At 37.7% G+C, this 27,396-nt stretch overlaps 1 protein-coding gene across 1 annotated transcript in view; it reads right to left on the reverse strand.

Annotated features, from left to right (window-relative positions):
• The window catches only part of LOC128654511 (mesenteric estrogen-dependent adipogenesis protein-like), a 73,348-nt gene extending 46,527 nt beyond the window's left edge, over positions 1-26,821 (reverse strand). The window contains exons 1-2 of the mRNA XM_053708470.1: positions 26,649-26,821; positions 17,261-17,397 (exon numbers count right to left, since the gene is read on the reverse strand). Of these exons, the coding sequence (XP_053564445.1) occupies positions 17,261-17,397; positions 26,649-26,821 (310 nt within the window). The remainder of the gene's footprint in view (positions 1-17,260; positions 17,398-26,648) is intronic.
• Between the last annotated feature and the right edge of the window lie 575 nt (positions 26,822-27,396).

The following is a 27,396-nucleotide window of genomic DNA, read 5'->3' on the forward strand; positions in this document are numbered from 1 at the left end:
AATTTTACAGTTTCTTCCGGATGGTTTGGATAGGGGTTTGTCTGCAAGTTCCTTGAAGGGACAAATTTCTGCTCTTTCTGTTTTATTTCACAGAAAGATTGCTAATCTTCCTGATATTCACTGTTTTGTACAGGCTTTAGTTCATATTAAGCCTGTCATTAAATCAATTTCTTCTTTTTGGAGTCTTAATTTGGTTTTGAAGGCATTACAGGCTCCTCCTTTTGAGCCTATGCATTCTTTGGATATTAAACTACTTTCTTGGAAAGTGTTGTTCCTTTTGGCTATCTCTTCTGCTAGAAGAGTCTCTGAGCTATCTGCTCTTTCTTGTGAATCTCCTTTTCTGATTTTTCATCAGGATAAGGCGGTTTTACGGGCTTCATTTGAATTTTTACCTAAGGTTGTGAATTCTAACAACATTAGTAGAGAAATTGTTGTCCCTTCCTTGTGTCCTAATCCTAAGAATCCTTTGGAAAGATCCTTACATTCTTTGGAGGTGGTAAGAGCTTTGAAATATTATGTTGAAGCTACTAAAGATTTCAGGAAGACTTCTAGTCTATTTGTTATATTTTCTGGTCCTAGGAAAGGTCAGAAGGCTTCTGCTATTTCCTTGGTCTCTTGGTTAAAGCTTTTGATTCATCAAGCTTATTTGGAGTTGGGTCAAGCCCCGCCTCAAAGAATTACAGCTCATTCTACTAGGTCAATCTCCACTTCGTGGGCTTTTAAGAATGAAGCTTTAGTTAATCAGATTTGCAAAGCAGCGACTTGGTCCTCTTTGCATACATTTACTAAATTCTACCGTTTTTATGTATTTGCTTCTTCTGAAGCAGGTTTTGGTAGAAAAGATCTTCAGGCAGCTGTTTCAGTTTGATTCTTCTACTGCTGTTTTAAGTTTTTCTTTTCTTCATAAGAATAACTTATATTTGGGTTGTGGATTATTTTTTCAGCATTTGGCTGTTTATTTTTTATCCCTCCCTCTCTAGTGACTCTTGCGTGGAGTTCCACATCTTGGGTATTTGATATCCCATACGTCACTAGCTCATGGACTCTTGCCAATTACATGAAAGAAAACATAATTTATGTAAGAACTTACCTGATAAACTCATTTCTTTCATATTGGCAAGAGTCCATGAGGCCCACCCTTTTTATGGTGGTTATGATTTTTTGTATAAAGCACAATTATTCCAAATTCCTTTGTTGATGCTTTTTACTCCTTTCTTTATCACCCCACTACTTGGCTATTCGTTAAACTGAATTGTGGGTGTGGTGAGGGGTGTATTTATAGGCATTTTGAGGTTTGGGAAACTTTGCCCCTCCTGGTAGGATTGTATATCCCATACGTCACTAGCTCATGGACTCTTGCCAATATGAAAGAAATTAATTTATCAGGTAAGTTCTTACATAAATTATGTTTTTTTCAAAATTAGCGATAGTTACATTGGAACACTGATATCTGTCTGAAATCCCTGAATAGCCCTTGACATGTATATATTTTTTTTAGATGTCAACCCAAAGTATTGATATAGGCCCATTTTGGTATATTCCATGCCACCATTTCACCGCCAAATGCGATCAAATAAAAAAAATAGTTAATTTTTTCACAATTTTTTTTCACAAATTTTAGGTTTCTCACTGAAATTATTTACAAAAAGCTTGTGCAATTATGGCACAAATGGTTGTAAATGCTTCTCTGGGATCCCCTTTGTTCAGAAATAGCAGACATATATGGCTTTGGCGTTGCTTTTTGGTAATTAGAAGGCCGCTATTAGCCGCTGCGCACCACACGTGTATTATGCCCAGCAGTGAAGGGGTTAATTAGGGAGCTTGTAGGGTTAATTATAGCTTTAGTGTAGTGTAGTAGACAACCCAAAGTATTGATCTAGGCCCATTTTGGTATATTTCATGCCACCATTTCACCGCAAAATGCGATCAAATAAAAAAAATCGTTCATTTTTTCACAATTTTTTTCACAAATTTTAGGTTTCTCACTGAAATTATTTACAAACAGCTTGTGCAATTATGGCACAAATGGTTGTAAATGCTTCTCTGGGATCCCCTTTGTTCAGAAATAGCAGACATATATGGCTTTGGCGTTGCTTTTTGGCAATTAGAAGGCCACTAAATGCCGCTGCGCACCACGCTTGTATTATGCCCAGCAGTGAAGGGATTAATTAGGTTGCTTGTAGGGAGCTTGCAGGGTTAATGTTAGCTTTAGTGTAGAGATCAGCCTCCCACCTGAAACATCCCACCCCATGATCCCTCCCAAACACCTCTCTTCCCTCCCCCACCCCACAATTGCCCCTGCCATCTTAAGTCTGCCAGTACTGAAATAAAAGTTTTGGAGGTTTTTAAAAAAAAAAAAAAATTTAAACATAATTTATGTAAGCACTTACCTGATAAATTAATTTCTTTCATATGTTCAAGAGTCCATGAGCTAGTGATGTATGGGATATACAATCCTACCAGGAGGGGAAAAGTTTCCCAAACCTCAAAGTGCCTATAAATACACCCCTCACCACACCCACAATTCAGTTTAACGAATAGCCAAGTAGTGGGGTGATAAAATAAGGAGTATAAAAGCATACAAAAAGAGAAACTGGAAATAAAATTGTGCTTTTTATACAAAAATCATAACCACCATAAAAAAGGGTGGGCCTCATGGACTCTTGCCAATATGAAAGAAATGAATTTATCAGGTAAGTTCTTACATAAATTATGTTTTCTTTGAAGTAATTGTCAAGAGTCCATGAGCTAGTGACATATGGGATAGAAAAACCCAAGATGTGGGAGACCTCAGAAGAGTCACTAGAAAGGGAGGGATAGAATAAAAACAGCTATTTCCGCTGAAAAAATTAAATCCACAAAAAAATAAGTCTTTTTTATGACTTTCACATAAATTTCAAGAAAAAAAATTAAATAAGCAGAAGAATCAAACTGAGACAGCTGCCTGAACAATCTTTCTACCAAAGGCTGCTTCAGAAGAAGCAAATACATCAAAATGGTAAAATTTAGTAAATGTATGCAAAGAAGACCAAGTTGCTGCTTTGCAAATCTGATCAACCAAAGCTTCATTATTAAAAGCCCAAGAAGTGAAGACTGATCTAGTAGAATGAGCTGGAATTCTCTGAGGCGGAGACTGTCCTACCTCTAAATAAGCCTTGTGAATCAAAAGCTTTAACCAAGATGCCAAAGAAATGGCAGAGACTTTCTGACCTTTCCTAGGACCAGAAAAAACAACAAATAGACAAAAAGTCTTCCTGAAATCTTTAGTAGCTTCAACATAATATTTCAAAGCTCTTACAACATCCAAAGAATGTAAAGATCTTTCAAGAGTATTCTTGGGATTAGGACACAAGGAAGGAACAACAATTTCCCTACTAATGTTGTTAGAATTCAAAACCTTAGGAAGAAATTTAAACAAAGTCCACAAAACAGCCTTATCCTGATGGAAAATCAGAAAAGGAGACTCACAAGAGAGCAGACAATTCAGAAACTCTTCTAGCTGACGAGATAGCCAAAAGAAACAACACTTTCCAAGAAAGTAGAAAAATATCCAAAGAATGCATAGGCTCAAAAGAAGAAGCCTGCAAAGCCTTCAAAACCAAATTAACCCCTTAAGGACCAGCGACGTACCCTGTATGTCACTGGCCTTTTTTTGGGACTTGATTGTTTTATAGCGCGACCTTGCCACCAGCATTGAGACTGCTCTATTCTACAAAGCCTGCTGGAGGAAGGGTATTAATATTGTCTTCTTGCTAGACTTGTGCTTTTATGTCCTGAAAAAACCCTTAACGACCAGTGACATACAGGGTACATTGTGGTCATTAAGGGGTTAAGACTCCAAGGAGGAGATATTGATTTAACAACAGGCTTGATATGAACCAAAGTCTGAACAAAACAGTGAATATCAGGAAGTTTAGCAATCTTTCTATGAAATAAAACAGAAAGAGCAGAGATTTGTCCCTTCAAGGTACTTGCAGACACACCTTTATCCAAACCATCCTGAAGAAACTGTAAAATTCTAGGAGTTCTAAAAGAATGCCAAGAGAATTTATGAGAAAAACACCATGAAATATAGGTTTTCCAAACCCAATAATAAATCTTCCTTGAAACAGACTTACGAGCCTGTAGCATAGTATTAATTACTGAGTCAGAGAAACCTCTATGACTAAGTACTAAGCGTTCAATTTCCATACCTTCAAATTTAGCAATTTGAGATTCTGATGGAAAAACCGCCCTTGAGACAGAAGGTCCTGCCTTAACGGAAGTGGCCAAGGTTGGCAACTGGACATCCGGACAAGATCCGCATACCAAAACCTGTGAGGTCATGCTGGTGCTATCAGAAACACATGTGATTGTTCCAATATGATCTTGGAGATCACCCTTGGAAGAAGAACTAGAGGCGGAAAAATGTAAGCAGGTTGGTAAAACCAAGGCACTGCTAACGCATCCATCATCTCCGCCTGAGGATCCCTGGACCTGGAAAGGTACCTGGGAAGCTTATTGTTTAGATAAAAAGCCATCAGATCTATTTTGGGGAGACCCCACATCTGTGCAATCTGACAAAATACATCTGGATGGAGAGACCACTCCCCTGGATGTAAAGACTGACGACTGAGATAATCCGCTTCCCTACACCTGGGATATGTATCGCAGAAATTAGACAGAAGTTGGATTCCGCCCAAGAAAGTATCCAAGATACTTCTTTCATCGCTAAAAGACTGTGAGTTCTAAAATATGGATTGGTAACCTCATCTGTAACTTGCATCTGTTGAAATCACAGTCCAGGCAGGATGAACAAAAAAGGCCCCTTGAATAATCCGATGATGGACTAACCACCAAGATAAAGAGAGTTGAATGGTGTGACCCTTGTCTGTGGAATCAAGGAACTCTTTGTTAAATTGATCCTCCAACCATATCTTTGAAGAAACAACACAAGCTGATTCATGTGAGATTCTGCTAAATGAAAAGATTGAGCCAGTACCAAGATATCATCCAAATAAGTAAACACAGCAATACCCTGCTCTCATATTACAGATAGAAGGGCACTGAAAACCTTTGAAAAGATTCTTGGAGCTGTTGCTAGGCCAAATGGAAGAGCAAGAAACTGGTAATGCTTGTCTAGAAAATAGAATCTCAGAAACAGATAGTGGCCTGGATGAATCGGAATATGAAGATACACATCCTGTAAGTCTATTGAGGACATGTAATGACCTTGCTGAACAAAAGTCAGAATAGTCCTTATAGTCACCATCTTGAAAGTTGGGACTCTTACAAAATGATTCAAAAACTTCAGATCCAAAATTGTTCTGAAAGAATTTTCCTTCTTCTGGATAATGAATATATTTGAATAAAACCCCAGACCCTGTTCCAGAATTGGAACTGGTACATTCACTCCTGAAAACCCTAGATCGGAAACACACTACAGAAAATCCTGAGCTTTCACAGGATTTATGGAACATGAGAGAGAAAAAATCTTCTCACAGGAGGTCTTATTCTGAAAAATATTCAATACCCCTGAGAGACAATATTCTGAATCCAATGATTCTGAATGTAACCTGCCCAAACGTTTTAAAATAATTTCAATCTGCCCCCCACCAGCAGAACTGGATTGAGGGCCGCACCTTCATGCAGTCTTGGGGGCTGGCTTTGGTTTTTTGTAAGGCTTGGATTTATTCCAACTCAAGGATGGCTTCCAATTGGAGGCAGAGTCTTTAGGGGAAGGAGTTGTTTTCTGTTCCTCTATTCTGACGAAAGGAATGAAACCTATTAGAAGCTTTAGATTTGCCTTTAGACTTTTTATCTTGAGGCAAAAAACTCCCTTCCCCCCAGTAATAGAGGAAATAATAATATCCAACTGGAAACCAAAGAAATTATTACCCCGGAATGATAGAGATAGTAACCTAGATTTAGAAACCATGTCAGCATTCCATGATTTGAGCCAAAAAGCTCTTCTGGCTAAAATAGCCAAAGACGTAGATTTAACATTAATCTTGATATCAAAAATAGCATCACAGATAAAATGATTAGCATGTTGAAGCAAACGAACAATGCTATGCAAATCAGAGTCTTTTTCCCATTGTGCTAAGCTATCCAACCAAAACGTTGATGCAGCCGCAACATCAGCCATAGAAATAGCAGGTCTGAGCATATAGCCAGAATGCAAATAAACTTTCCTTAGATAAGATTCAATCTCCCTATCTAAAGGATTCTTAAAAGAGGTACTATCTTCCATAAGAATAGTAGTATGTTTAGCAAGAGTAGAAATAGCCCCATCAACCTTAGGGACTTTTTCCCAAAACTCTAATTTAGCCACTAGCAAAGGATACAACTTTTTAAACCTTGAAGAAGGAACAAAAGAAGAACCAGGCTTAGACCATTCCTTTGCAATCACATCAGAAATAGCATCAGGAACAGGAAAAACCTCAGGAGTAATCACAGAAGGTTTATAGACATAATTTAAACGTTTACAGGATTTAGTATCAAGAGGATCAGACTCCTCAATATCCAAAGTTATTAACACTTCTTTTAACAAAGAACGAATATACTCAATCTTACAAAGATAAGATGATTTATCAGTGTCAATGTCTGAAGTAGGATCTTCTGAGTAGAGATCCTCATTAGAGGAGGATATATCAGTATGTTGCCGGTCATTACAAAATTCATCAGTATTATGAGAAGTTTTAAAAGACCTTTTACGTTTATTTGAATGTGGTAAAGCAGCCATTGCCTTCTGTATCGCCTCAGCAATATAATTTTTCATATCGACAGGGATATCATGTACTTTAGATGTTGAAGGAACAACAGATACTGTACTAGCACTAATAAAAACCTTTTCTGCATGCAAAAGCTTATCATGACAACTGTTACATACTACAGCTGGAGATATAATCTCCACTATCTTACAGCAGATACACTTAGTTTTGGTAGAACTGTGTTTAGGCAGCATGGTTCCTACAGCAGCTTCTGAGACAGGATCAGATTGAGACATCTTGTAAAATGTAAAAAAGAAAAAATAACATTAAAAAGAAATATCTTATTTCCAAATATAGCAGTTTCAGGAATGGGAAAAATGCAAATGCTAAAATTGTCAAAAAAAGCAAATAGCATAGCCCTCTGAGCATAAAGAGGGAAAGGAGCATATAGGAAGTGTGGTAAAATAAAACTAAAATTCTTGGCGCCAAGTATGAAGCACAACGCAAAAGGAAGTTGAGAATTTTTTTGGCACCAACAAACATCTGGAAATGACGCAACTCACGTCATAACACATACAATTTCGCTCCAAACAACCTAGCATCAACTAAGACGCAGGAAATGATGAACATGACAGTCGCACATTCGCTCCCAAAACATTTCTCGCGCCAAGAATGACGCAATAAATAACAGCATTTTGCGCCCTCACAAGCCTAATTTTCCTGCAGGTTTACCAAAGAAAAAACAAGCCAAATTGAAAAAAAGACTATACCCCAGGTAAGACAAACTTCCTAAAACATGATTCCCAAAACAAAACTGCTGAACTGCAAAGGGAAATAAACATAGACCTGACTCATGGCAAATATAAATAAAATACATATATTTAAAACTTTATATTAATACATAAAGCGCCAAACCATAGCTGAGAGTGTCTTAAATAATGATACATACTTACCGAAAGACACCCATCCACATATAGCAGATAGCCAAACCAATTACTGAAAGCTATCAGCAGAGGTAATGGTATATAAGAGTATATCGTCGATCTGTAAAGGGAGGTAGGAGATGAATCCCTACGACTGATAACAGAGAACCCTTTAAAAAAGATTTCCTGCGAGGAAAACCATAAAATCAAATAGGCAAAACTCTCTTCACATCCCTCTGACAAACACTATACTCTGAGAGGAATTGGGCTTCAGAATGCTTAGAAGCGCTTATCATAGAAGAAATCATAAAAATCAAGCACAAACTTAATTCACCACCTCCATAGGAGGCAAAGTCTGTAAAACTGAATTGTGGGTGTTGTGAGGGGTGTATTTAAAGGCATTTTGAGGTTTGGGAAACTTTGCCCCTCGTGGTAGGATTGTATATCCCATACGTCACTAGCTCATGGGCTCTTGCCAATTACATTAAAGAAATATCTATTCTGCTGTGTAGGATCCCCCCTTAGCACCCAACCTCCCTGATCTCCCCCAAACAGCTCTCTAACCCTCCCCCTCTACCTTATAGTGTGCCATCTTGGGTACTGGCAGGTGTCTGCCAGTACCCTGTTTTTCACAAATAATGTTTTTTGTTTTGTTTTGTTTTTCTGTAGTGTAGCTGACCCCCTCAATAGCCAACCACCCACCGCCTCCCCGATCACTTAGATAACCCCTCCCTCCTCTATCCCACCTTATCCTTAGCTACAAACACATTGTCCCTTAGTGTAGATTCCCACCCGCCCCGTGCACGCACGCGTCCCCCCCGTGAGTCCCCCCATGCACGCGTCCCTGCACGTGATCCCGGCCCTCTGCAATGACCTCCTTGCATCGATGGCCGCCCACCCGCCTCCCACATCGGCTCCCACCCACCAATGATTATGGCTATCAATGTCCGATGCAGAGAGGGCCAGAGGGCCACAGAGTGGCTCTCTCTGCATCGGATGGCTAAAAAATGTTATTGCAGGATGCCTCAATATCGAGGCATCACTGCAATAACATGAAAGCGGCTTTAAGCGATCAGGATCGCTTCCACCGCTTTCAAACACCAACAACGTACAGGGTACGTCCTTGGTCGTTAAGGACATTTTTTTGTAGTATATACCCTGTACATCGTTGGTCCTTAAGGGATTAAATAGACAGAAAACCCAAACATTTTCTTTCATGATGTAGATAGAACATACAATTTTAAACAACTTTCCTATTTACTTTTATTATCACATTTGGTTCATTCTCTTGTTATCCTTTATGAAGGAGCAGTATTGCACTACCGGCAGCTAGCTGAACACATTCAGATAGCCAATCACAAGAGACAAATGAGTGTAGGCACCAATCAGCAGCTAGCTTCCATTAGTGTAGGATATGTGCATATTATTTTTCAACAAGGGATACAAAGAGAACAAAGTACATTTGTTAAGAGAAGTACATTTAAAAGTGTGTTTAGATTACATGCTCCATCTGACTCATGCAAAGTTATTTTTGACTTTCCTATCCCTTTAAAGCAAGTTTTATGTAAATGTAGTATACACTGCTTTTGAAGATATATGTATACCAAACATTTTAATAGCATTTAAAGGAATTTTAAACAGTATGAAATTGTAATATAAAATGTTTAATCATGTGTTTTCCTTATCTGTCTTTCCTGTTAAGGACAATCAGAAACAGATATAAAACAGAAATAAAAAGACTGCACAAACAAAACATAGGATTAAATATCTAAAAGCCTTGTCTGCACATAGACAAATAGAAAACCAGTTCAAACATGGCAGCATTCATTACTTTATAGAAACTAAACCTTTACACTTATATATTCTATATTTAAATTAATATAAATGTAAAAAATATATCTACATATTAACCTAAGGATATTCTTTGCTTTGAATACATTATTGTGTCTAGCATGAATGAACTGCTTAACATCCCTTTAAGTAAATTTTGCTAGTAAAAGTTTTGTAACATACCTTTTGAAAAGTCCCTGGAGTATTATTTATCTTATCTAATTTGCTGGGGCCTTTTATAGACAGATAATAATAAAGGGACAGTTTACTCAAAAATGTTCTCTCCTTTAATTTGTTCACAATGACCCATTTTACCTGTTGAAGTGTATTAAATTGTTTACAAAAAGCGCCATTTTCCTTTTGCATTGAAATAGCTGATTTTGCCTGTGGTATCCCTACGTATACTGAAAGATTATATAGTTTAAGGGCCACTCAAGTCAAAATTAAACTTTCATTATTCAGATAGAGCAGCAATTTTAAACAACTTTCCAATTTACTTCCATTAAAAAAAAGTGCACAGTCTTTTTATATTTAAACTTTTTGAGTCACCAGCTCCTACTGAGCATGTGCAAGAATTCACAGAATAATCGTATATGCATTTGTGATTGGCTGATGGCTGTCACATGGTACGTGTATGCATTTGTGATTGGCTGTCACATGGTACAGGGGAAGTGGAAATTGATATAACTTTTAAAATTGTCAGAAAAAAATCTACTATTCATTTGAAGTTCAGACTAAGTGCTATTGCGTTGTCTTTTTATCATGCATTTGTTGATTATGCAAATCTACTGTGTTGACTGGTCCGACATTAAACACCTCAAGATATTAATATAAATTGTTTAATTACATGTAGTAAAACAACTTTGCAACATACTTTAATTATTTATTTTGTTCTCCTTTCCTGTAATATAATTCTGAATATTATGGGCTTTCCAATTCATGTTAAACAGAGAAGTGTAGACACAGCTATATTCCATACAGTCATTGGTTGCACACTCTAGTAAGCCATTTATAACTATTACTAATTGGCCTCATCAGAAAATGTAACCTAAGTTACAATATGGCAGCGCCCACTGCTTTATGGACAATAACTTTACCCTTATTTTTTTCAAGATTTAACCAACTAATATATATTTTTTAAAATACATGTACAAATTATTCTCAAGCTAATCTTTCCTCCAAAGGCATCATTCAAGCAATGATTTATTTAGTGTTTAATGTCCCTTTAAGTTTAGGCTATAGAAAAGTTGTGTAAACATATCAGGCAGAAGAATTTACACATCCAGTGGGGAGTAGAAGATATACATTTTCAGTTGTTATTTGTAAGTATTATATGGAGTCCAAGATAGGAAAGGGAAGCAATTGAGTGATAAGATATGGATGTCTGATCTCTCTGCAAGCTAGCCTATTTTGATGGGTTGTGGTTTAAAAAGCAAATCCAGCTATTTAATTTACAAAAAGAAACATAAAGAAACACTTTCTCATACATTGTTGTATGACTGGTATAACAAGTCATTGAGAATATATTAAAGTGCCATAAAACATGTTGATATCTGTGCATATCCTAAAAGGGCTAATTAAGTAAAAATAGTTTGCATAAAAATTGTTTAAAAATTGCTGGCAAGTATTTTAAAATAACTTTCCAAAATAATCAAAATTACCTACATATCTATGCTGTCTGGAGTGTCTGATCCACCCCCCCCCCCCCCACACACACACACACACACTTATCAGTTTTTAGCATCAGAAACAAAGGCATTGTATTTCACAGCAGCTTATTTGATCTAGGCCTGCTCCAGCAGATAATCCCTGTATCACTTCTGCATTCTACCAAAACAGCAATAGATATAGATACAGCCAAAGAAGAAAATATTCGGAAACTTAAAAGAAAAGGTTAATGTATAAATTTGCAGGTAATGTAATTCACGTATATATTATTATATTTTGTCTCTATCCCAACCAATTTTTCAGTACACTGCCCCTTTAAATGAGCGTCAGCACTCTTCAAGCAATAGTCGTCGTAGTGTGTTGCAGGATTCAAAATCCTGCAAGATACTTTCCACCCTCTCTAGCGGCAGTGGTAAATTCTAGACTAAGGGCTAGATTACAAGTGGAGCAGTATTTTGCACTTCAGCTATAGCGTTAATTGTGCTAGAAGTAAACTTTTTGCGCACGCCAGGTTGCACTGGTATTATGAGTTGGAAGTAAAATGTTATTGCCAAACCAAAACTGCTGCTAATTACTGTGATTACCTGTGTCACGCTTTCGTTTTTCACGCTCCCGTTTTGTTTGAATAAAGAATAATTTCATGCTTCTCGAGTGCTGCCCGTTCTTAAAGTTCTTTTTGCTTTAAAATGTTATCGCACTTGCGTTAACCCGACGTGCACAGCTTACTTCTAACGCAATTAGACTGTCACGCCCTTCCCCCATAGAAGTCAATGGAGAAAAAAAAAGTGGCGGGTAAATCCCGCTCTAACTGGAATGCATATTGTCAGGTACGGTAACCCAACATAAAATTATGAATATTTCACAATCCAATGTTCTGCACATAGCAGAATAATGTTCTATTTATTCATAATTTTTTTTTATTTATATATATATATATATATATATATATATATATGATGGGTTTTTGTTACAATATATATTTATACCTATTATATAGGTATAGATATATACAGATATACTGTATATATAGGAATATCTATTTATAAATAATTACAACATATTAGCGCTGCGGAATCTGTTGGCACACTATAATAACCAATAATAATAATATTCTGCTATGTGCAGAACATTGGAATGCAAAATATTTAAGTAAATAAACAGAATAACACTTTATTAAAAATGAATACTGCATAAATATGCTTTTTCATGTTTTCATCTACTTAAAGGACCAGTAAACACAGTAGTTTTGCATAATCAACAAATGCAAGATAACAAGATAATGCAATAGCATTTACTCTGTATTTCAAATGAGTAGTAGATTTTTTTATAACAAATTTCAAAGTTATCTATATTTCCACTCCCCTTGTACCATGTGATAGCAATCAGCCAATCACAGATGCATATACGTATAGTCTGTGAATTCTTGCACATGCTCAGTAGGAGCTGGTGATTCAAAAAGTGTAAATATAAAAGAATGTGCACATTTTATTAATGGAGGTAAATTGGAAAGTTGTTTAAAATTGCTGCTCTATCTGAATCAAGAAAATTTAATTTTACCTGAGTGTCCCTTTAATTGCAAAGGGCTCCAATGCACTTCTATATATGGAAACATTTGTATATATGTATTTATATGTGTATATATGTCTGTAAATACATATATACACATATAAATGCATCAATACATATGTACACATACAGGGAGTGCAGAATTATTAGGCAAATGAGTATTTTGACCACATCATCCTCTTTATGCATGTTGTCTTACTCCAAGCTGTATAGGCTCGAAAGCCTACTACCAATTAAGCATATTAGGTGATGTGCATCTCTGTAATGAGAAGGGGTGTGGTCTAATGACATCAACACCCTATATCAGGTGTGCATAATTATTAGGCAACTTCCTTTCCTTTGGCAAAATGGGTCAAAAGAAGGACTTGACAGGCTCAGAAAAGTCAAAAATAGTGAGATATCTTGCAGAGGGATGCAGCACTCTTAAAATTGCAAAGCTTCTGAAGCGTGATCATCGAACAATCAAGCGTTTCATTCAAAATAGTCAACAGGGTCGCAAGAAGCGTGTGGAAAAACCAAGGCGCAAAATAACTGCCCATGAACTGAGAAAAGTCAAGCGTGCAGCTGCCAAGATGCCACTTGCCACGAGTTTGGCCATATTTCAGAGCTGCAACATCACTGGAGTGCCCAAAAACACAAGGTGTGCAATACTCAGAGACATGGCCAAGGTAAGAAAGGCTGAAAGAAGACCACCACTGAACAAGACACACAAGCTGAAACGTCAAGACTGGGCCAAGAAATATCTCAAGACTGATTTTTCTAAGGTTTTATGGACTGATGAAATGAGAGTGAGTCTTGATGGGCCAGATGGATGGGCCCGTGGCTGGATTGGTAAAGGGCAGAGAGCTCGAGTCCGACTCAGACGCCAGCAAGGTGGAGGTGGAGTACTGGTTTGGGCTGGTATCATCAAAGATGAGCTTGTGGGGCCTTTTCGGGTTGAGGATGGAGTCAAGCTCAACTCCCAGTCCTACTGCCAGTTTCTGGAAGACACCTTCTTCAAGCAGTGGTACAGGAAGAAGTCTGCATCCTTCAAGAAAAACATGATTTTCATGCAGGACAATGCTCCATCACACGCGTCCAAGTACTCCACAGCGTGGCTGGCAAGAAAGGGTATAAAAGAAGAAAATCTAATGACATGGCCTCCTTGTTCACCTGATCTGAACCCCATTGAGAACCTGTGGTCCATCATCAAATGTGAGATTTACAAGGGGGGAAAACAGTACACATCTCTGAACAGTGTCTGGGAGGCTGTGGTTGCTGCTGCACGCAATGTTGATGGTGAACAGATCAAAACACTGACAGAATCCATGGATGGCAGGCTTTTGAGTGTCCTTGCAAAGAAATGTGGCTATATTGGTCACTGATTTGTTTTTGTTTTGTTTTTGAATGTCAGAAATGTATATTTGTGAATGTTGAGATGTTATATTGGTTTCACTGGTAAAAATAAATAATTGAAATGGGTATATATTTGTTTTTTGTTAAGTTGCCTAATAATTATGCACAGTAATAGTCACCTGCACACACAGATATCCCCCTAAAATAGCTATAACTAAAAACAAACTAAAAACTACTTCCAAAACTATTCAGCTTTGATATTAATGAGTTTTTTGGGTTCATTGAGAACATGGTTGTTGTTCAATAATAAAATTAATCCTCAAAAATACAACTTGCCTAATAATTCTGCACTCCCTGTATATAGACATCTATATACATCATACATATACATCTTTAGACAAGTATATGTATGTATCTCTATGGTAAAGTCCTTTGCCTACCTTTTTTTTTGTAACACCTGAGATCTCATATCTTTAAACCCTTATAACTTTTGTGTGCAACATTTTTTTGGTGAATATATTTTTTAGATGGTGTTGTAATGAGTGTAACTTTACATTGTAATGTATTTTTGATGTGTTTTGCGAAACTTTTTATTTTCGCAAAACAGTTAACCACAGCCCTGAGATTGTGGTAATGATTCTTGCATAAATCGTGATTGCGCTCAACTTGTAATATAAATGCAATTTAACCTGCGCACAAATGATCATAAAAACCCAGGCCCAAACATTTGCGCGGCACTTGTATTCTGGCCCATAATAAGTAATGATGAAAGTACATTGAAAAGTACATTTACATTTGTCCCATTAAGAGATAAATGGGTTAGGCACGGTGAGTGCACGGATGGGGGGTTGGACGGGTAAATGGGAAGTGAATAGGAGGAAGGACTCAGAAGGAAAAAAGTATGCAATGCCCCTGGGGTATTGCAGTGGGAGTATGAGGAGGTCTTATTTCCTTATGCCTCAGACAGGAAGCTTTTTAGACTTCTAGAAAATCTGGCTCAGCATGTGTACACCATTAATAATAGGGCCAGGCCTAATTATGTTGTTTATTTAGCAAACATATTAACAATTAAATAGCAAATAAAGGGACATTAAGGTGCGTTTGATTTTATTTGTTACATCTAAAAGAAGGTGTGTTTTTAGTTTGTTGGTAAATACATTGTTTGTTTGTTTTTTATTTCTAGAGTTTTCTCCCTGTTCTCTATTACGTTTGTGCTTCTCTCTGCCAGTGACCAACTGACACTTGACATGACAAAATTAGACTTTCATTAATTAAGATATGAGTGTACAACTAAGTGTAAACTACATTCCAATTTACTTTTTTAAAATGTACTTTTTTCTTTGAGTATTTTGTTAAAACATAGTCCTTCAGGAGGATACGTCTTGAGAACTATATGGCAGTAAAGTATGCAACAATATTTATTGCCACATTATACATATGAGCCTAGTTTACAAGTGGAGCACTATCGGTAGTGCAGGGTGCAATATCAATATTGTGGGCCCAAGCTATGAATAGCGCACAATTTGGTATTACAAGTGAAGGGTTAAAAAGAATTACCTGGGAATGTTTAGTGCAGCCAGCATCTTTTTAGAGCTCCCTATACTTTCAATTTATAGCCCTGCCAAGCAAAATCGCTCAAATGACAAGTTGTATCTTATATGTTGTGCGCAAGCGAAACACATAACCGCTAAAAACGTTAGTTATACTGGAGACCTGAAGTAAAGTGTTAGGGATACAATAAAAGTATAAACAAACACATGTAAAACATATTAAAATTGGTTTTATACATATTATACTGATTTATCATATGTCCTGTTAAATAGGTTTAAATGCTTTCACTGTTTCAATTGCTGTTTTTTATATACAAACTATAGATGTCCCTCTGAGCAGTAGATTGCTGAGGTACAAAGATATGTTACCTTGTGATATTATGTGCTGTACTTATGTACTAAATGAAAATATGAATGTTTTGTGCAAATCATCTTGTTTTAAAGAAACAAACACACATGCACAGACAAAAAACCTTCATCATGAAAAAAAAATGATTTTGTTTCATCCTATAGCTGCCCTATCTTTTAATAGTAAATTTATTTGTCTGTTATTTCCTATTTGGAATGTCATTAAGGGCAGAAGATGAGCAGATTGCAGCAGCTTAAAGGGACATGAAACCCAACATTTTTCTTTCATGATTTAGATAGAGCACTGGCTTTCAAACCTGTCCTCAGGCCTCCCTAACAGGCCAGGTTTTCAGGATTACCTTGGGTGAGAGCAGGTTAAATAACCATGTTTACTTATCAGCTGTTCTAGTTCAGATATCTTCAAAAGTACATTGTAAAATTGTTTAAAATTTGCACTCTATATGAATCATTAAAAAAAACTTGGGTTTCCCTTTAAAATTAAATAAAGTTTAAGGGACATTAAAGTAAAAGTTACATGTCCATGATTCAGATAAAGCATGCAGTTTTAATTCACTTTCCCAATTTACATTCCCAATTTACTTCTATTATCAAATGTGCTTCATTCTCTTGGTATCCTCTGCTGAAGAGTAAGCCTAGGTAGGCTCGGGAACAGCAATCTTCTACTGGGAGCTAACTACACACATACGTTAAGCCAATGTGCTGCCACCAATTACCATCTAGTTGGTTTAAAATGACGTGCTCTAGCTGAATCATGAAAGTTTAAGTAGTAGCTAGTGCTAATGCTACATGCCAGCAGCAGTACAAATAGTATGAAGAAAGAATTATGTAGATGTTATCTACAAGCAATTGTATTATCTGCAAAGTACACTTTATTTATTGAATGTGATAAATATGGAATATCCATGCCCAGTAAAGCATATGAACTTAACTGCAAACATTTATATACACATATTCATATCAGCATATTCCTATAGCTAAAAGGATGTGAAAGTAAAAATTATGAACATTTGTGGTTCAGACAGAGCTTTTTAAAACTGTTTAGTTTACTTCTATCACAAAATTGACTTTGTTCTATTGTTATTCTTTGTTAAAAAGCATACCTTAGTACACGCAGGAGCACTAATGCACTAATAGGAGTTTTGTTGTGAATTAGGTGTTATGCACATGCGTCTCGTCATTGGCTTACGAGATGTATTCAGCTAGATTCCGGTAGTGCATTGGTGCTGTGGAGTTGACTTTAGCTATGGGTTTAACGCATACCAATGGATTAAAGACACATTTATATGCAAGCAATAGTGTAATAACATTACAACATCTCAGAACTTACCTTTTGCTTGGTTATCAGCTCTCCTTCGTCTTTCACCTGCTTTTTTCTCACAAGCAGACACAAGGATTAAAAGCAGTTTTGAAGTTAATATTTTTCTCACTTTTGAATATTCAATCATTGTTTTCACCTGGACAATTCTGTAAAGAAAGTTTCAAATGATCAAGACTTTTTTTTCCACAAATTGTTTGTTATATATTGTATACGCTGTGTGGGTGTCTATATATATTTATACTATTTACACCTTTTCCTTGTTTTTATTTTATTTTTGTTCTAACATATGGGAAATGTAATAAAAAAGAAAAATGATGTTTTGTAAATATGATGCACCTAGCAGAAGAGAACAACAGGTCCAGCTCTGATGCAAGAGGATGCTAAATATATATATATTTCTGGTATAAAATGTAAGCTGGGACCTAAAAGTAGGATTTCTATTGCTGTTTGTAATGGATATTAAACATTCTGTTTCATTGTTGTAATAAAAAATAACTAAGCAGTAGGTTATCATTGCAATTTTTATTATTTATCATTTTTACCTTTTATTTCTTGGGTTTTTTAACTTCATGTGTGAAGGGTCTATTACTTCCTGTCACAGCCTTACATGGGGGCTGTGGTCTCTACAGGAAGGCAGAGTAACAGCTTTTCCTTTTTAATACTGCTAGATGCCATCTAAATCTAGCTGCAATCAGTTTATTGCCCTTGTTTAATAGGGGGCTTTTGCTGCAAAAATCATGAGATAATATAACTTAAAGGGACACTAAAGTAAAAATTAAATGTACATAAAACCCCAAAATATTCTTTCATGAATCATGATTCAATTTAAAACAACTTTCCAATGTACTTCCATTATCAAATTTGCTTTGTTCTCTTAGTATCATTTGCTGAAGAAGCAGCAATGCATTACTGGGAGCTAGGTAATGCACTGGGTGAGCCAATAAAATGAGGCATATATGTGTAGTCATCAATCAGCAGCTCCTGAGAACAAAACAAATTGGATAATAGAAGTGAATTGAAAAGTTGCTTAAAATCACATGCTCCATCTGAATCATGAAAGAAAAAGATTGGGTCTCATGTCCCTTTAAACTTTCATGATTCAGATAGAGCAAGCAGTTTTAAGAGACTTTCCAATTAACTTTCATAATCAAATTTTATATACAAACTTTCTGAGGCACCAGCTGCTATTGAGCATGTGCACAAGTTCACAGTATATTCATATACTAATCTGTAATTGGCTGATGACTGAGGCAAATAGGGAAACAAATAATTTGACAGAAAAAAATCAACTGCTAAATTGAAATTCAAGGCAAGTGTTATTGCATTAATGCATTGTTATTGCAATATGCAGCGTCAAGCCAGGTTTTTCCACACAGCTATTGGCTAAGAGGTGGAAACGTCACCTCTCAGCCAAATAGCGAAGATAGCGTTCTGCCGGTGGGCTGCCTTAGCAGCTCAGTGCGGTGATCGCTTGGAACAAATAACGGAGCTTTTAGCATGAAGTATTTTATAATTCATTTCATCACTTCTCATTCCTACATATGGAGAAGGCTTAAGGCTCATTTTGGGCCGATGGCTCTCTGTTCTAAGTAGCTCTATGTTACAAGTAGCAAGAGTTAGCACACTGGACCAATATCCATGATTCTAATCCTATTTCATCTCATCTCTCTACAGGTATGTCTTCCTGCTTCTGCCTAACTGACTGCTTTTAAATGCCCCTTTAAACTGTGCTAGTCTCCTCTGGTATGTCTTCCTGCTTCTGCCTAACTGACTGCTTTTAAACGCCCCTTTAAACTGTGCTAGTCTCCTCTGGTATGTCTTCCTGCTTCTGCCTAACTGACTGCTTTTAAACGCCCCTTTAAACTGTGCTAGTCTCCTCTGGTAACCATTTTCTCTGTCTCCATTTTGTCTACCTGTAATCATTTTATCTTATATTATTTAAACTTATTCATCCTTTAACCCCACCCCCTCTCTAATTTGCAAGTGTGTAATTCCTGCTAGCTAAAACTGCCTGTAACAGCTGCCTAGAATCATTTCATCACTTCTCATTCCTACATATGGAGAAGGCTTAAGGCTCATTTTGGGCCGATGGCTCTCTGTTCTAAGTAGCTCTATGTTACAAGTAGCAAGAGTTAGCACACTGGAGGTTGAAACTGCAGACCAACTAACAGGTAAACTTAATATCTATACTTCTACACAATGCTTTCTATGCCTTTTATGCTCTCTCTGTCTTCCCTTCTCCTAAAATTCACTGCATGTCCCTATAACAACAATCCCCACACTATCCATATCTCCCCCTCCCTTCTCTCATCCCCTATGCTGTCCTCTCATGAACTACTTTGTTTCCTTAGAAACTCTTCCCCCTCTAACTCTCCTGTGTCTAACCATTCCCGCTCCTACAAATCTCACTCTCACCTTCTGTCTCTCTCACTGCTACTACTGCTTGCTGCTGGTGATGTCTCTCCTAACCCTGGCCCTGCAACAATCGCCACACTTTTACACTCTCGCTCCATCTCCCACTGCAAAAATCCTAGGTCACGCAATACCAACAATCTCATCTCAATTAACACACAGCGCCTAACCCCTCCCTTTTCTTGTGCCCTCTGGAATGCTCGCTCCGTCTGTAACAAGCTTACAACTGTTCACGACCTGTTTGTTTCCAACGCTTTCAACCTCTTAGCTATTACTGAAACATGGCTATCTTCCTCTGACACTGCTTCCATTGCTGCTCTCACACATGGTGGTCTTCACTTTAGCCACACACCTAGGCCAGGTGAGAGACACGGTGGCGGTGTTGGCATCTTACTCTCCCCCTCCTGCTCCTATCAGTACCTATCCCCATTTCCATCTCTCTCCTTTTCTTCCTTTGAAGTGCACTGCATTCGCCTGTTCTCCCCTCTCTCTCTCAGAGTGGCAGTTATCTATCGCCCCCCTGGACCAACTTCCCAATTCCTTGACAACTTTGCTGCCTGGCTTCCTTCCTTTCTCTCCACAAATACACCTGCTCTAATTCTAGGGGACTTCAACATCCCCATTGACAACCCATCTGCCCCTGCTGCCTCTAAACTTCTCTCACTCACTAACTCCTTCAACCTGTCACAATCCACCCTATTCCCTACCCACCGCGAAGGACACTCAATTGATCTGGTATTCTCCTATCTCTGCTCTCTCTCTAATGTTGCATGTCACCCATTTCCCATCTCAGACCACCATCTGCTCACCTTTAATCCTAATATAGATACTAAACTTACTTCCCCCTCTCGCCCCCGCACCAGCAGAAATCTGCACACTGTGGACGCTCCCCAACTCTCCAATCTTATTCAACTACGCCTCCCCCACACTTCCACGATATCCTGCCCTGACCTTGCTATAACCCACTATAACAATACTCTCTCTGCTGCACTTGACACTCTCGCTCCACCCCAACCTCACAAAGCCCCACGTCGTCAGCTCCAACCCTGGAACTCCCAACAAACGCGTCACCTACAAAAATGCTCCCGCGCTGCTGAGCGTGCCTGGAGGAAATCCCGCTCTGAACATGATTTCATGCACTATAAGTTCATTCTCTACTCCTACACCTCTGCCCTTCGCTTAGCTAAGCAAACCTACTTCTCCTCTCTTATATCCACTCACTCCTCAAACCCTAAAAGACTCTTCTCTATTTTCAACTCTCTCCTCTACCAACCTGCACCACCCCCCTCATCTGCATTCAGTGCTCAAGACCTCGCTGACTATTTTCTCAATAAAACACTTGCAATCCGAGGAAACATTCCAACACAAACCTGCAATCTCCCAACTCCGCTCCCAGTCACCCCCTCTGCCACTCTCTGCACCCTCCTCCCAACCACTGAGAGTGAAGTGGCTTCCCTTTTGTCTTCCTCACACCTCACTACCTGCCCACTTGACCCTATTCCTTCACATCTAATTCCTCCTCTGTCTACCACCCTCACTCTGGCTCTTACTCACATATTTAACCTATCCCTTTCTACCGGCTCATTCCCTGCCTCCTTCAAACATGCGAAGGTCACCCCCATCCTCAAAAAACCCTCCCTCGACCCTAACTCCCCTGCAAACTACCGCCCCATATCACTGCTCCCACTAGCTTCAAAACTCCTCGAAAAACTAGTTTTCAATCGCCTAACCCACTTCCTGTCGTCCAACTCATTGCTCGACCCCCTGCAATCTGGCTTCCGTCCCCAACACTCAACTGAAACTGCTCTCACCAAGGTTACTAACGATCTCCTTTCTGCTAAAAACAAAGGCTACTACTCTATACTCATCTTACTTGACCTATCTGCTGCCTTTGACACTGTTGACCATCCCCTTCTCCTACAGTCTCTCAGTTCTCTTGGTCTCTGTGACACTGCCCTCTCCTGGATTCACTCTTATCTCTCTAACAGATCCTTCTCAGTCTCTTTTGCTGGTGACTCCTCCTCTCTATTGCCCCTGTCTGTTGGAGTACCTCAAGGCTCTGTCCTGGGTCCTCTACTCTTCTCTATTTACACTTCTTCACTGGGTAAACTTGTCAACAGCTATGGCTTCAGCTATCACCTCTATGCTGATGATACCCAGATCTACCTTTCCACCCCTGCACTCTCTCCTTCTGTCAACTCTCACATCAGCGACTGCTTATCTGGCATTTCTTCCTGGATGGCCTCTCACCACCTAAAAATAAATATGTCCAAGACCGAACTACTTCTAATTCCCCCCTCTAGCTCCACTCCCGTCTCTAATTTCTCTATCACTGTTGGCGGCACCACTATCTCCCCATCACCCCAAGTCCGCTGCCTCGGAGTCACGCTTGACTCAAATCTGTCCTTCATTCCCCACATCCAACTGCTCTCTTCATCCTGCCGCAACCACCTACGCAATATCTCCAAAATTCGCTCGTTTCTGAGTGCTGAAACTACCAAACAGCTCATCCACTCCCTGGTAATTTCCCGACTTGACTACTGTAACAACTTACTAACTGGCCTCCCTCTCTCCCGCCTCTCTCCCCTCCAATCCGTCCTAAATGCATCCGCCAGACTAATCCACCTCTCTCGACGCTCTGTTTCTGCTGCGCCTCTCTGTGAGTCCCTTCACTGGCTCCCCATTCACAACAGAGTTAAATTCAAAATTCTCACCCTGACCTACAAAGCCCTCACCAATGCTGCCCCACCCTACCTGTCCTCACTCATCAACAAATATACTCCTGCCCGTCCCCTAAGATCCAACAACGACCTGCTTCTTGCATCCTCTACCATCACCTCCTCTCATTCTAGACTACAGGACTTCTCTCGTGCGGCACCAACCCTCTGGAACGCACTTCCTCGAGATGTCAGACTTGCCCCTAACCTCTCCTCCTTTAAACGTTCCCTAAAGACCTTTCTGTTCAGGGAAGCTTATCACTCGACTTATTAACAAACTAACCAACTAAATAACAGTTGCCCTCTATCTCCTCACTAATATCATTCTCACCTCTGCAGTCCCCACCTCCTGTTTCCAATCCTCCTACCCATTTAGATTGTAAGTTCCCACGGGAACAGGGCCCTCAACTCCCCCTGTATTTGTCTGTAAAATTTTGTGTCTTATCGTATTGTTTCTCCACTGTACTGTTATCCTTGTACCCATGGGCAGCGCTGCGGAATCTGTTGGCGCTTTATAAATAAAGAATAATAATAATAATTCATGAATGAAAGTCCCCTTTATTTGTTCCAATGGTAAATCCTAGCGTTTCAAAAATGCTAGAATTTACCATCACTTTTAATGTCAAACAGTCCAGGTGATATAAGCAGCTCTTTGGCTGATATGTGAAATGTGGCAAATGTGTGTGTGGCTTCAATGTTTCACACTTCAGGCAGCCATATTGGCTTGGGATGCTCTTCAAAAAGCAAGTGAGTAAGCAAACACATTTGTATTGTCATTGCAAATCTTTGCCACATACTTGCTGGCTAGCACCATTGTAAGAAATGGAGGAAATAGAGCCATACAGCAGTGCAGAAAGTACTTATATATACATAATACATGATTTTATTTTTGATCCAGTCAAAGATTTCATATTTTTTATGTCTCTGGGCACACACAGGACCCCTTAGGTTACAAACAAAATAATAAAAATTAATAATAATAAAAAAAAGATTAAAGGCAGGGACATAAAACCTCAAATTTTCTTTTATGCCTCTGATGGAACATGCAATTTGAAACAACTTTCCAATTTACTTTGATCACCTAATTTGATTTGTTCTCTTTGTAATCCTTTGTTAAAAATATATACCCATGAGCAGCAGTGCTTTACTGTGAGCAAGCTGCTGATTGGTGGCTGCACATATAAGCCTCTTGTTATTGTCTCACCCATTGTGTTCAGTAAGCTCCCAGTAGGGCATTGTTGCTCCTTCAACAAATATCTAAATCTTGAAAGAATATTTTTTGGGGGATTCATATTCTTTTAAAATAAAAATCATGAAAAAAATTCCATCAAATAAAAACACCCCAATTTTTCTGCTTAATTTTTGTAAGTTCTACTTGAAACCCACTTGTTTTTTTCAAGCGATATCTAAACACTCACTGCCATTCAAATGAATATTGGCAGGACTTTTTGCCTGCATTTATTTTAGAATGCGCATCAAAATATGGCACCAATGGGCCAGATTACAAGTGGAGCGCTATTTAACACCCCTACTTAAGTGTTAACTGCGCTAGAAACAAACTTTTTTGCGTGCTTCGGGTTGCACTTGTATTATGAGTTGAAAGTAAAAAGCTATCGCTCGCACGCTAACCCGAGGTGCACAAAAAGCTAAACTTAGAATATTGTGCGCATGATAACCTTTTCTCCCACAGAAGTCAATGGAGAAAAAAAGTGGGAAAAAAAACTAACACCCAACTCTCTCGCTAACACGATCACATATTCTCAAGTGCACTAACCTGACATAACAATATGAATATTTCACATTCCAATTTTCTTCACATACAAGAATACGTTCTATTTATTCATAAATACATATTTTTATATATGTATCGGAGGATATTTTGGTACAATATATATCTATACCTATTATATAAATAAATAAATAAATATATATATATATATATATATATATATATATATATATATACATATACATATACACACATTATTATAGATGGGTATAGATACTGCAAATACAGATATATATAGGAATATCTTTTTAAAACTACATAGAACATATTTTGCTATATGCAGAACATTGGAATGTGAAATATTTACAGTACATACACAGTTTAACACTTTATTAAATATGAATATTGCATAAATATGCTTTTACATGTTTTCCTCTACTTAAAGGGCTCCAATGCACTTATATATATGTGTCTTATGTGTGTGCATATGTATTTATGTGTTTATATGTGTATATGTCTGTAAATACATATATAAATACATATGTACACATATATAGATATATATATAGATATATATATAGATATATATATACATATACATCTTTAAACGTGTATATGTATAAATCTCACTGTTAAAGCCCTTTGCCTGCCTTTTTTTTTCTAACACCTGAGATCTCATATCTTTGCGCCTTTATAACTTTTGTGTGCAATTTTTTTTAATAATGTTTTTATTAGATTGTGTTATTATGAGTGTAAGTGTACTTTGTATTGTATTTTTGATGTGTTTTGTGACACTTTTTACTTTTGCAAAACAGTCAACCAGAGCTCTGAGGTCGCGGTAATCATTCTAGAGTAAATATTGATTGTGCTCACGCGTTTGCATTAGCTTAAAACTTGTAATACAAGCACAATTTAACTTGCGTGCAAACGAATGTGAAAACCCGATATTGCTTGTGCGCCAACAATAGCGCTCAACTCGTAATCTGGTCCTAAAGCGGATCTGCTTAAAAATACACAGCATGTCTTTTTGACTAGAGGCCCATGTAAGAAGTCTTGTCAGTACTACGAGGTCCCTAATATAATTTTAGAACGGCAAATTTTAGCTTGAGAGCTTTTTATTCCACTATGCAGTGAAAGACTCCATGCCAGCAAGTCTTTAATCATCAGGCCCTATCGCATTCTGTTAGCTGCCTCCAGCATTGTCCGTTGCACGTTTCTGTCAATTGCTCATGTACAGGCTGCAGGAATGTTCAAAGCCAATTCATAGCAGGTACATAAGTATTTACCGGAACATGCTATAGGCCATGGTGCCCTATGTGCTTTTAAGTTTTTATTGAGGTAATACTAAAAACTCACCCTCTTTTATATTTAAGAGACAAATTTGTAATACATAAATAAAATGCTCTAATCAGTTTATCATTTTATTATTGCAGTAGTGTTCCTTATTAACCATGATTGAGCCCAAGAAAATTAATAAATAAAGTTTTACTGAGAAATTGTGTTGCGGCTCCTTATTGGCAACTACATAAGGATATCACTCTTAGGCTCACCAGCCACCTACTGCCCAAGAGCAGAAATGCATAGAAGCTCCACAATAGGGCCCGTGTGTAAGTGCATTGCAAGGCTTTTCATGGTATTTTCAAATGTTTAACCCATTTATGCTTTGTGAAAGTTTAACACCAGTATTCCAAATCAATAAGAAAACACTCTTCCAACAGTTTTCAAATAATTTTTGAACTTTTCAAATTCAACACAATGGACACATGAAGTCGCACTTTTTTGTTCTGTTTTGTGGGCATTTTTTTTTTTTTCAATATGAAAGGTTTTGTACATGCTCAGTTCAAATGTAGTAAACCTGTAATTTATGTGGTTAATATACAATTCAAATCACACTTTTAAACAGATTAAACATGATGATTTATGATTGCAATGATGTTTTTGGAGATCTAAACACTAAAATTATCTGAAAGTATTAATTGTACACATGGCATAAATTACTATTAACAGTAAAATTAAAACTTTTTTATGAAATCGAATTATTTCCCAAACAGCTGACTTGAGATACAAATTCCTAAAATAAACTGTCTGGTTATTATTAATATTATCAGAATGTATTTGTAAAGCACAAACAAATTGTGTACTACATGAGTAGGGATACATAATAACAATAATTACTGGTAAAAAAATAAATAAATACAGATACATAAAACAACATAAAGCAACAGACGCCACTGTGGAGTAGCCAAGGTCCTATATCTAATCTTTGCTGCAGAGGCCAATTAAGGACAGCTATAAATGCATTGTTAGATTGTGCTACCAATAATTGTTTTGAATATGGAAGTGTTTAGCGTGGAGTCTGCACTTACACTTCTAATCAGGAATGGGAAAGCCCATCATTTTCAGAATTAAATTACAGGAAAAGGAAACAAAATACATAATAAAAGTATGTTGCAAAGTCATTTTACTACACACAATTAAACATTTTTTACTACAGTCTCAGAGCTTTTGTTATGTGTTATCGAACCCAGGATGTACTCACCGACCAAATGAGTTTGAAAACACTACTTTTCTACCAGAGGCAGTGGCAAAGTCGTCCATAAAGATGCAGACTTTGTCCGAGAGGCTACCTACTCTGCTTTTCTTAGGTTGGTTTTCAACATAAACTCCACTTGGAGGGTTTCTTATAAAGTCTTCAATTGCTATCAGTCCCATGAAGAAGCCCAGAAGTGACATTTTCAGAACCCATTATTAAAAGACAAAAAGACCAAAAAAAAAAAAAGCAACGAAACCTAAAAATAATTAAAAAATAAATTTAAGGTAAAGCATTGCAGAATACAAGACTAGTGTCATTTTGGAATCCAACACTGTGTATATAACACACTCTTATACTGTCTTTTCATCGTGTGTGAGCAGAGAGATAAAGCCTGTCCCTTTTCCTCCTCCCACATTCTTTAGGAAGGTCCATAGGGGGGAAGGGTGTAAGGTTTGGAATCTCCCAGTAATTAGCAACATTGACAAACTAGTGAGCAGCTTACACTGGGATTTGTCCTAGTAAATTTACTGGTCTCAGATACCAGCATGACCCTGAAAGAGAAACAAAAATGATTACAAATAAGTACAAAATATTTGCAGTAACGCAATTTTTTGTTTGTTCAACCTTGTAGCTTTTCATTCAGAAGAAATAAGCAGCAACATTTAATGCCACATCTTACCCAAGCTAATGAATCATTAATAGGCAGTGTTTGATTACCTTGGATTGTGGTCTGCACATCACTAAGAGCTCAGGG

This window comes from Bombina bombina, chromosome 3 (assembly GCF_027579735.1).
Source record: "Bombina bombina isolate aBomBom1 chromosome 3, aBomBom1.pri, whole genome shotgun sequence".
NCBI classification, from domain to species: Eukaryota; Metazoa; Chordata; class Amphibia; order Anura; family Bombinatoridae; genus Bombina; species Bombina bombina.